Source organism: Nicotiana tomentosiformis, chromosome 8 (assembly GCF_000390325.3).
Source record: "Nicotiana tomentosiformis chromosome 8, ASM39032v3, whole genome shotgun sequence".
Lineage (NCBI taxonomy): Eukaryota > Viridiplantae > Streptophyta > Magnoliopsida > Solanales > Solanaceae > Nicotiana > Nicotiana tomentosiformis.
Window position 1 is genome coordinate 99,872,219 of NC_090819.1, and position 10,978 is coordinate 99,883,196.

At 40.3% G+C, this 10,978-nt stretch overlaps 1 protein-coding gene across 1 annotated transcript; it reads right to left on the reverse strand.

Moving 5' to 3' along the window:
- Nucleotides 1-438: 438 nt before the first annotated feature.
- Nucleotides 439-789, reverse strand: LOC138897892 (uncharacterized). The gene has a single exon (XM_070183913.1). It carries the CDS (start codon nucleotides 787-789, stop codon nucleotides 439-441), a length of 351 nt encoding a protein of 116 aa, XP_070040014.1.
- Between the last annotated feature and the right edge of the window lie 10,189 nt (nucleotides 790-10,978).

Sequence of the window (10,978 nt, forward strand, 5' to 3'; positions counted from 1 at the left end):
GTAGGACTCACCAATAGGGGTGAAGTCGTTTCTCCTAGGATGCTCACGAGGGTGTGTATTATGTTGGTAATTGTTTTGTGGGGGACGGGGGTTATATGGAGCTTGGTAAGGATGATTATTTCTGGGAGGTGGAGCTCGGTTTTGGTTGTAGTGTTGTTGTGGCCGTGTATAAGGTTGGGCATTCATCACTGCATAGAGAGGCGATGCCACGGCATATGCTGCATCTTGATAGGGGTAGTAGTGTTGTGGGGTTTTGGAAGGCAGGTAAGAATGATCGCGGGATCGATGGGGGCCTCTCAAACCTAAAGTCATCATGGCTCCTTCTTCCCTCTTCTTTCGATTTGCTAAACCTCCCGATCCATTCTGGATGGCTTGGGAGGTGGCTCTCAAAGCAGATTGACTTATGATTCGGCCAGTTTTCAGGCCATTTTCTACCATTTATCCGATTTTTATGGCCTCTGCAAAAGGTTTGCTCATGGCCGACATCATGTTCTGAAAGTAATCGGCCTCTTGGTCCTGCAAGAAAACATTGACCATTTCTATCTCATCCATAGGCGATTTCACTCTGGCTGCTTGCTCACGCCACTTGATAGCATATTCACGGAAGCTTTCCACAGTTTTCTTCTTGAAATTGGTCAGGGAATTCCCATTTGGAGCTATATCAATATTGTATTGAAATTTCCTGACGAAATCTCTGGCCAAGTCATCCCATATATGCCAATGGGAGATGTCCTGATCTATGTACCATTCTAACGCAATTCCCGTCAAGCTCTCCCCGAAATAGGCCATCAAAAGTTCTTCTTTTCCACCTGCCCCTCTCGGCTGATTGCAATATCTTTTCAAATGAGATATTGGGTCTCCGTGCCCGTCGTACTTTTCGAATTTTGGAGTTTAAAACCAACGGGCAAATGAACATGAGGAAACATGCATAGATCGGAGTAGGAGACACTCTTTTGGCCATTTAGGCCTTGCATGTTCTTCAGACTTTGTTCGAGGCTTTTCATCTTCCGAACCATCTCTTCTTGCTCGGGGTTTCTCATAGCTCTTTCCTGTTCCATAGGAGACTCAAATTGCAGGTGCTGAGGGTAAGAGTTTGGGGTAACATGAGCGTTGTCTAGCTGAAATTACGGGACTTGAAAAGTGAAAGCTGAAGGCTCGAACCATGGCCTGGGAACTGTTGGTTGTGCCGTAGTAGAGATTGGTGGTGCGGTGAATAATGTAGAAGGTACCCCTGAAAACGGTGCCTGGGGGCGAACCTCAGAAGGCATACCGGTGAAATTGGCCGATATAGTGGGGGTACCCAAACGGGATAAATGGGTTAGTCACGGGGATGGGGACATTAGAGGTTCCACTCGTCCTGGGAAGCAGTTCAGGAAATCCGGGGATTATACTGGGCGGTTCTTTGCCATTAGACAAAGCATCCCACATTTCTAACATGCGGACGCGCAACCTCCTATTTTCCTTAGCGGCTGCGGACTCTGACTGTGGAATAGCCGATACCTGACTATCCTCAGGCTCAATAATTGGTGGATGACTTTCGGAGGCCATTGGAACACTGCCTTTAGATCTCGTGAAGTAAGGATGGGAGGCCAGATTACCACAAAACCAACCACCTTAACAGGACCTTTGTTGTTTGCACACACAACAACCTGGTTAGTTTGAGATATTTAACAGATAAGGAATCGCATATTGGGGATGCAATGCACTTAAACATTTAAATGTTTCTAAATGTCTTTGCAATGACTGTATGTTTCATCCTGACTTTACTATCTCTTTTCTCAAATTTCGAATCCTGATTTCTTTTTCCTTCCCTTATTGTTGTTTTCGCTCTTTTATTTTTCATTCTTTTTTCTTTCTTGTTCACTCAATTTTCCTTTTTTTTTCTCTCTTTTTCTTTATTTTTCACTCAGATTGTCTATAGCTACGATCGAATCCGATGGGGATTGCCTACGTATCATGACGCCGCATGAATCAGATCATTACGTAGTTGAGCAAATAAATGCAGAATAAAAGAAAAGAAATTTTTGGTTTTTTTTTTTCAATATTTCATTAAATAAAATCTTTTTGGGTTTTTCTATTACAAAAATTTTGGAAATACTGATGATTAAACATACATACTCTAAAAAAAAACAGACTCAAAGCCAAAAATAATAAATAAATAAAAAAAATCAGGAATACATAAGAGCCTCTAATACTACTTTGGGGCCCCGTGGTACATCAGTCGGTCTCGATGTGGGCCTGCGTGCAATCTCTCCTTGAAGGTACTCTAAATCATCCATCACATTCTAATGACGTGGGCCTGCATGAAATCAACGATTTCTTTAATCCTCATTCTAATGACGCCCTTTTCTTGGAGCAAGCGTCCAATTTGCTGAGACCGGGCCTCCAACCCTTGTGTGGCCATATGGTTTTGGTCTTGCAATTGTTGTATGACTTCTTCCAATCGGGAAATCAATGTATAGCAATGCTCTCTTTTAGCTTTGAAATCCTTTATCTGTTGGACCATTTTATTTTCGAGATTAGTCAGCTTTTCCCTGAAGACCGCGACCCCTCTATCATACTTTTGCTTTAAATGTTGAACACACCTTGCCCGTTCTTCTGCATTATTCGCCAATTTTGCCCGAGCTTTTGCCAATTCATCCTCGGCCTTTGTCAAATCAAACACATAATCATGAACTTTCCGTCTCAGATTGCTTGTGAGTCTTTCATTTTTTTCGCTTTTTACCGGGTTTTCAGCAACTATTTTCATTTTCTGAATCTGAGCTCGGAGGGCTTCATTTTCTCGGGCCAACCTTTTCTTTTCTCCTTCATCCTCAGTAGCCTGCAAACTACTGTTAAATTTGAGGTTTTTGATTTGATCCTCTAGCTTGCTTATGGTGGTCCGGTATTCCTTTTCTTTAGCTAACCAAACCCACTGTTCTCGCGCTCCATCGGTGAATTGTTGGACATGGGGTCTTTTGGCGGACTGTTCTGTCTCTTGATCGACTCGAACTCTCTTACCATACCAGGCTGTGTAGTTAGATTCTACTTCACCCGAGGAACAATCCCCGTACTTGAGTGTATGGCTCCAGAAACCTACATTGGTGCCAAATCTGGCGAACCTTTTCTTCTGGGAATGTAGCTTTTGGGCATAGTTCAATAACCTGTGGACTCAAATCTTCATCATAAGGGACTATTTGGTATCTTCCCAATTGGTGTAGGACTCGATGCAGAGCATATAGCTGAATACTCCGAAGTCCCATTAATAAAAGAAAGCACACTCCGGCAAACATGTAAATAACCTCGTTGACCGTGAGCCAACTGAAAGTCCACTCAATTCGGTTTGCGGTCAAAAAACCCAAATACGCGAACCAAGCCTCAGTACCCTCCGGTAACTCATGACCGTTTACCCGGTTTCTGTATTCTTCAATGCAATCGAGTCCGGTCAGACCGTAGTTCATGTACCTCGGGAGATGGCAAAGATGTTCCACCAGCCACATTTGCAAAAGCAAGTTGCAACCCTCAAAGAACTTTGTCCTAGCTCGACAAGCAGTTAGAGCTCGATAGATTTCTGCGATAATCATCGATATAAGAGTGCCGTTGGCCTTTTTGACCATAAAGTCGGCCATTCCTGCAAGTTCTAACTCTATATGTCTATCACTCCTTGGGCATATCAGAGTGCCTAAAAAGGCAACTACGAAGGCTAAACCTCTGCGTGCTCCCCATTTGTTTTTATTTCCCTGATGACTCAAACCATTGTCCAGAGCCTCAAATCCTCGGGGATCCCCTTACCGGCTGTATAAGAAGTGGAATGTGCAAAATCCCTTGGCCAAATTTCCATCTTTAACCTGCCGGCTAATGCTCAGAAGGTCCAAAAACTTATGAGGAGTTACATGTCTTGGTGCTACTGGATATCGGTGCCTGAGATTCCCGTCAAGACCAACATAACCTGCCATCTCTTCTAGCAAAGGGGTCAACTCAAAATCAGAGAAGTGGAAAACATTGTGCGTCGGGTCCCAAAACGGTATCAAAGCTTCAATTATATCAACCCTTGGTTTAATTTTCAGAAGCCCGGTGAGCCCACCTAAAGGATTTGTCACATAAAGCTTGCTGACCTCCCTCAGGTCATTCCACCACATGTGGAGTCCCAGTGGAATCTCATCTACGACCCGAAAAGGTACATTCTCAACGGTGTTCATTTTGCACACAAATTGAGGACAAAAATCAAAACCGACACATTTTCCAAAAATACAAAGTGGTTAATTTTAAAAATCCAAATCAGTAAATTTCGTAACAAAAAGTTTTTTTTTCTTTTTGCAAATACGGCCCTTTCAGTACTTGAGGAAAGATTTTAGGGTTGTTTCTGCCAACTGAGGTTGGTTATAGGAGAAAAGACTGACTTGGGTTTACATTGTGGCTATTCTTGTGAAAACAGTCTTCCTGCACTCCAGGAGAATGTTTTAAGGTTATTTTGACAAGAACGACCCCGGGTGATGATCATGTTTCAAAAGGTTCTTATTTTGGTTAGTTTTGGAAAAATATGGTCGGACCTGATAGGGGTTGCCTACGTATCTCACATCCGGTGAGAATCAGACCCGCGTAGTTCGGTAGGTTTTGGAGCAATAGGAAAACATGACTTACTTTGAAAATGACTTTTTTTTTTCCAGAGTTTCAGTATTTTTCAAATACCTGGATTTTCAAAATCGGGTAATTTTTTTTTTTTACTTCACTCTTTGTTTTTTCTTGGTTCCCTTTCCCTATTCTAGAAGACGGTCAACATGCAAGCCGAAACAAACATATGCACAAATAGCACGTAAAATGCATCAAGATGGTCCAATATATTGGGTACACCTATCCTAGACGGACCCAACCCCTATGTTGAGTCCCCAAAGTCAAATGCACGTGATGAAAATAAATGTTCCTACTAGGGATTCGGCATGAGGCTATGTTATTCTAGGTTTAGATCCTAGGTGTGTTGTTCTAGACCTGGCTTACCCGAGCAGACAACTCGAGCCGGGAGGGGGGGGGGCAGCGTACCGGGAATACAGTAGCTTCACCGGCTTAGCAACTTGTCCGAACCTCGTTCTAAAATTAGGGTATGACTTTAACAGAAAAAAAGCCACGTGAAGCGCACGCTTCCCAAAAGATTTAGAAGACTCAGAGAGAAGAGGGTTTCGTAACAGTTTATATATAGTTCAAGCAATTTCAAAGCGGTAAAAAGCGACATTTATCACATTAGGTTCAAACACGTAAAAATCAGATAATAAATAAAAGCCAAGTATAACAACTATTCTAAGCTCGAATTCTGAACCCTGAACCAGAGATTCTAGGTTTTTATTCCCCAGCAGAGTCGCCAGAGCTGTCATACTTCCTTTTTCCCAAGGGGATAAGGGATAGGGGATTTTTTCAATTTAAGTGACATTATTCGAAATGAGATTATTTATTTATTTAGAGTCGCCACTTGGAATAATTTATGGTGTCCCAAGTCACCGATTTATTTTACAATCCCAAATCGAGGAAATTTGACTCTTATTTTTGGTCCGCGAACACAGAAGACCGAGTAAGGAATTCTGTTAACCTGGGAGAAGGTGTGAGGCACTCCCGAGTTCCGTGATTTTAGCACGGTTGCTTAACAATTAATACTTGGCGTAATTATCTGATTTATTACATATTTTAAACACATTGTGCATTTTTGTCTTTTACCGCTTTTTAATATTTATGGAATTTATTTGAACAAGTCGCGATGTCGCACACTTGTCATTTTGGTACACATTGCGAACCACGCCACGTGAAATGCACCCGCGATTTATAACATGTTTATTTTTATTATTATTTTAAGTTATGATCAAGTCGCGTGAAACACGCACTTGAATTGGGGTTTACGTATCATGACTATGCCACAAGAACCGTACCCATAGTCACGATGATTTATTATTACTCGTGCCTAAATCAAGCTACGGTGTTCGAATATTATTCAATTACTAAATTTGACATTATTGTAAGGTCATGAGGTATGTATATTGTTATGGAGGAAATGAAGTAAATTAATTATGAAAAAAGTTGGCTAGCTTGTGAATGTTTATTTGTTTTTGGTCATGCGCAACAATTAGCCCATAAATACGCTAGGGAAGCTCAATTAAAGTCTTACACCAATCATACCCAACCTAATCTTTTATAATTTTACTGCTAACCAATATTTGAAATTTGACTAAATTTATGGCAGGAAAAGATAGATACAGGCAGGATCAATTTAGTCATTAAGATAGGAGATCAAAATGAAACTAAAGCATGCTAAAATGGAAAGCCATTACTTCATTGAATAAACAAGAAAAGTAACGAATTCATACACATTCATCAATAAAATTAACCATATGAACTACTAAAAAGGACAATAAATTAATCTTAACAAATACTCAACATGAGAACAAATTAATCTTAGCATACTCAGATGCGAACTCGATCATATCATACTCAAAGTTAAATTAAAACAGAGTGACCCCAAACATTAATGAGAAAATAAAACAAAATAGAAAGAGAAGTGAACCTTTGTATTGATGATTGTGGATTTAAATTACAACTACTCAATGATCGGATAGCTCTTAACTGGACCCTTCGGACCACGAAAAACTCGAGCGGTAAATCTCAACTTGCAACCTCAATCGACCTTGCAAAACTGACGATTTAGTGGCTATTTTTGGAGTTTTTTTTTGGGGGGGGAGGGGGGGAGGGGATTAATGATGGCTCAAAATTGGTCAAGGGATGGTGGTTTTGGGGTGGTGAAGCTGCTGGAGTTTTCAAAAGAAAGCCGAAGAAAGAATGACACGAGTAGAAATTTCCTTATCCTATAAGAAGAAAATATTTTTTTCTCAATTCCCCCCTCCCTCTTTTTTCCTTTCTCTCCTCTCTTTTTTTACATCACATTTCTCTTCTCTTTATAGAAAATACTTTCGGAATTTTCAGATTTTTTATTTTTTTTATTTTTTTATTTTTAATTAAAAAGGATTTCCACTTCCCATTTTTCTTATTTTTAAAAAACAATAATTCCTCACTTTCCTTTACTTTTATTTTTTAATTTCTCACTTTTTTTTACTTTTAATATATTTAAAATCCCACTTTTTTACTTTTCTTTTTTTTATTTCCCACTTATTTTAATTTTCTTTTTTTATTTCCCACTTACTTTTACTTTAAAAAAAAATCAGATACCCTTACTTTTATTTTTTAATTCCAACTTTATTTTACTCTTTATTTTTAAAATTTTCACATTCTTTTACTTTTATTTTTTTAATTTTCCACTTTCTTTTCCTATTTTTATTAAACAATTTCTACCTACTTTTACTTTTACTTTTCAATTTTATATTTCTGCTTTTCCTATTTTTTAATCCCATCCAAAATTTGTTTTAAAAATAAATAAATAATAATAATTAATTTTTAATTATTTCGGTTTTTAATTCATTTTATTTAAAAATAAAGATAAAAATAATAATAAAAATAATACTAATAGTAATAATTGACCTTTTAAATTATTAATAATTTATATATATATATATATATATATATATATAAAAGTGTAACAAAGCTAAAAAATATATATTAAAATTTAAAAATATTTACATAGTAGAAGGTGATAAAAATTTAAATATGGTAAAAAATTAGGTGCTTACAACGATGACCCTACCACATCTATGTTACCGCACCTACAGCCAAACCCTCTGCACATGCGAAGACACCAGACTTGAGCAGCAACATCAACTACCCAATTCCAAGTTCCAATCCCTTTTCGATCCGAATTTCACCTGAGGCCTTCGGAAACCCATCCGAGCATACCAACAAGTTTGTAACTATAATACGGACCTGCTCGAATTCTCGAAACACGAAAAATAACATCAGAACTAAGAATCGCACCCCAAAACCAAATTGGATCAAATTATGAACTTTAAGTTTTCAACTTGCTCCGAAGGCGCCGAATCATACTTAGGCTACTGAGAATGATACCAAATTTTGCATGCAATTCTTTAATCACCATACAGAACGATTTACAGGCTGAAAATCCTAAACGGACCTTGATAACACCAAAACCTACTCCAAACCAACTTAAAGAACTTGAAAACCTTCAATTCTCCAACTTTCAACATTAAGCACCGAAACGCTCCCCGATCATTTGAAACCCGATACGAACACACGCCCAAGTCCAAAATCATCATACCAACCTATTGGGACCATCAAATCTCGGTTCCGAGATCGTTTACTCAAAACGTTGACTCTAGTCAAACTTAACTATTTTAAGCCACTATTAAAGAAATAAGTATTCTGATTTCAACCCGAACCCTTCCAAACCTGAACTAACCATCCCTCCAAGTCATAAACAATAAGTATATACAGGGAGTCTTAACTAGGGGAACAAGGATCTGGAAAGTAAAACGATCGGTCGGGTCGTTACATTCTCCACCTCTTAAACAAATGTTCATCCTTGAATGGTTCTAGGATCATACCTGGAGTGCCGAATAGGTGTGGATATCTTCTCCGCATGTCCTCCTCAGTCTCCCAAGTTGCCTCCTCGACTGGTTGACCCCTCCACTGAACCTTTACCGCAGAAATCTTCTTGGACCTCAACTGGTGAACCTGTGTATCAACAATGGCAATTAGCTCCTCCTCATAACCCAGGTTCCCATATAGCTGAACCGCATTGTAATCTAACACATGCGACATGTCGGCATGATACTTCCGGAGCATAGACACTTGTAAAACAGGATTTACTCCCGATAGACTGGAGGCAAAACAAGCTCATAAGCAATGTCCCCAACTTGCCTTAACACCTCAAATAGACCCATGGACCTTGTGCTCAACTTGCTCTTCTTCCCGAACCTCATGATTCCCTTCATCGGCGATACTTTTAAGAGAACCTTCTCGTCCACCATAAATGATAAATCACGCGCCTTCTGATCTACGTTACTCTTCTGTATGGACTGTGCTGTGCGAAGTCGCTCCTGAATCAACTTCACCGTCTCCAAGCCATACTTAACTAAATCAGTACCATATAACCTAGCCTCACCGGGCTCGAGCCATCTGATGGGCGAATGACATCGCTGACCATACAAAGCCTCAAATGGAGCCATCACAATGCTGGACTGATAACTGTTGTTATAATAAAACTCGGCCAAAGGCAAGAATCTATTCCACTGCCCTCCGAAGTCAATCATGCATGCTCTGAGCATATCCTCCAAGATCTGAACCGGCCTCTCCGACTTCCCGTCGGTCTGCAGATGAAAGGGTTTGTTGAGCTCTACCCGAGTCCCCAACTCACTCTGTACTGCTCTCCAAAAATGCGAAGTAAATTGAGGGCCATTATCTGATATGATGGAAACATGCATCCCATACAACCGAATAATCTCGTGAATGTAAATTTTGGCCAATATCTGAAGAATACGTAGTCACAACCGGAATGAAGTGTGCTGACTTAGTCAACCTGTCGATAATGACCCAAACTGCATCAAACTTCCTCAAGGTCCGCGAAAACCCAACTATGAAGTCCATAGTGATACTCTCCCATTTCCAATCAGGTATAACCATCTGTTAGAGTAGGACACATGGCCTCTGATGCTCATACTTAACCTGCTGGCAATTTATGAACCTCGCTACATACTCAAATATGTCCTTCTTCATCCGCCGCCACCAATAATGCTGCCTCAGGTCATGTTACATCTTCGTAACACCTGGATGAATAGAATACCGAGAACTGTGTACCTCCACTAGAATCTTCTCCCTCAATACATCAATATTAGGAACACATAGACGACCCTGGAGTCATAGAACACCATCCTCACCGATAGTAACCTCCTTGGTACCACCCTGTAATACCGTCTCCCTAAGAACCAATAAGTGCAGATCGTCATACTGACGAGCCTTAATCTGCTCGAATAGAGAAGACTGAGTGACGACGCATGTAAGAACTCGGTTAAGCTATGAAATATCCAACTTCACAAGTATGTTAGCCAAGGAGTGAATGTCCAAAGCTAATGCCAAACTACCCATACTCTCAGCCTTTCTGCTCAAGGAATCCGCAACCACATTCGCTTTGCCCGGATGATAAATGATGGTAATATCATAGTCCTTTAGTAGCTCAAGCCACCTACGATGCCTTAGATTGAAATCCCTTTGCTTGAACAAATACTGCAAGCTGCGATGATCGGTGTAAACCTCACAGGACACCCCATAAAAATAATGCCTCTAGATCTTGAGAGCATGAACTATCGCGGCTAACTCCAAATCGTGTATAGGGTAAGTATTCTTGTAGGGATTCAGCTGCCGTGAAGAATATGTATTAACTCGCCTCTCCTGCATCAATACACAACCCATGCCAATGCGTGAAGCGTTGCAATACACATTATACATCCCTGAACCGGAAGACAACACTAACACTGGTGTTGTAGTCAATGTGGCCTTGAGCTTCCTGAAGCTTGCCTCGCAATCATCGGACCATCGGAACGAAGCACCCTTCTAGGTTAATCTAGTCAAATGTGCTGCAATAGATGAGAAGCCCTCCACAAACCGACGATAATAACCTACTAATCCCAAGAATCTCCTGATATCAGTCGATGTGGTAGGATGAGGCCAACTCTGAAACTGCCTCGATCTTCCTGGGATCTACCTTAATACCCTCGCCTGATACAACATGCTCAAATAATGCCACAGAATCTAACCAGAACTCACCCTTGGAGAACTTAGCATATAACTTCTATTCCCGCAAGGTCTGAAGCACCACTCTCAAATGTTGCCCAGGCTCCTCCATGCTACGCGAGTAGATCAATATGTTGTCAATGAAGACAATGACAAACGAGTCAATATATGGCATGAACACCCGGTTCATCAAATCCATAAATACCGTCGGGGTGTTAGTCAAACCGAAGGACATCATTAGAAACTCATAGTGGCCATATCTAGTCCGAAAAGTCGTCTTTGGAACATTCGAATCACGAATCTTGAACTGATGATACACCGATCT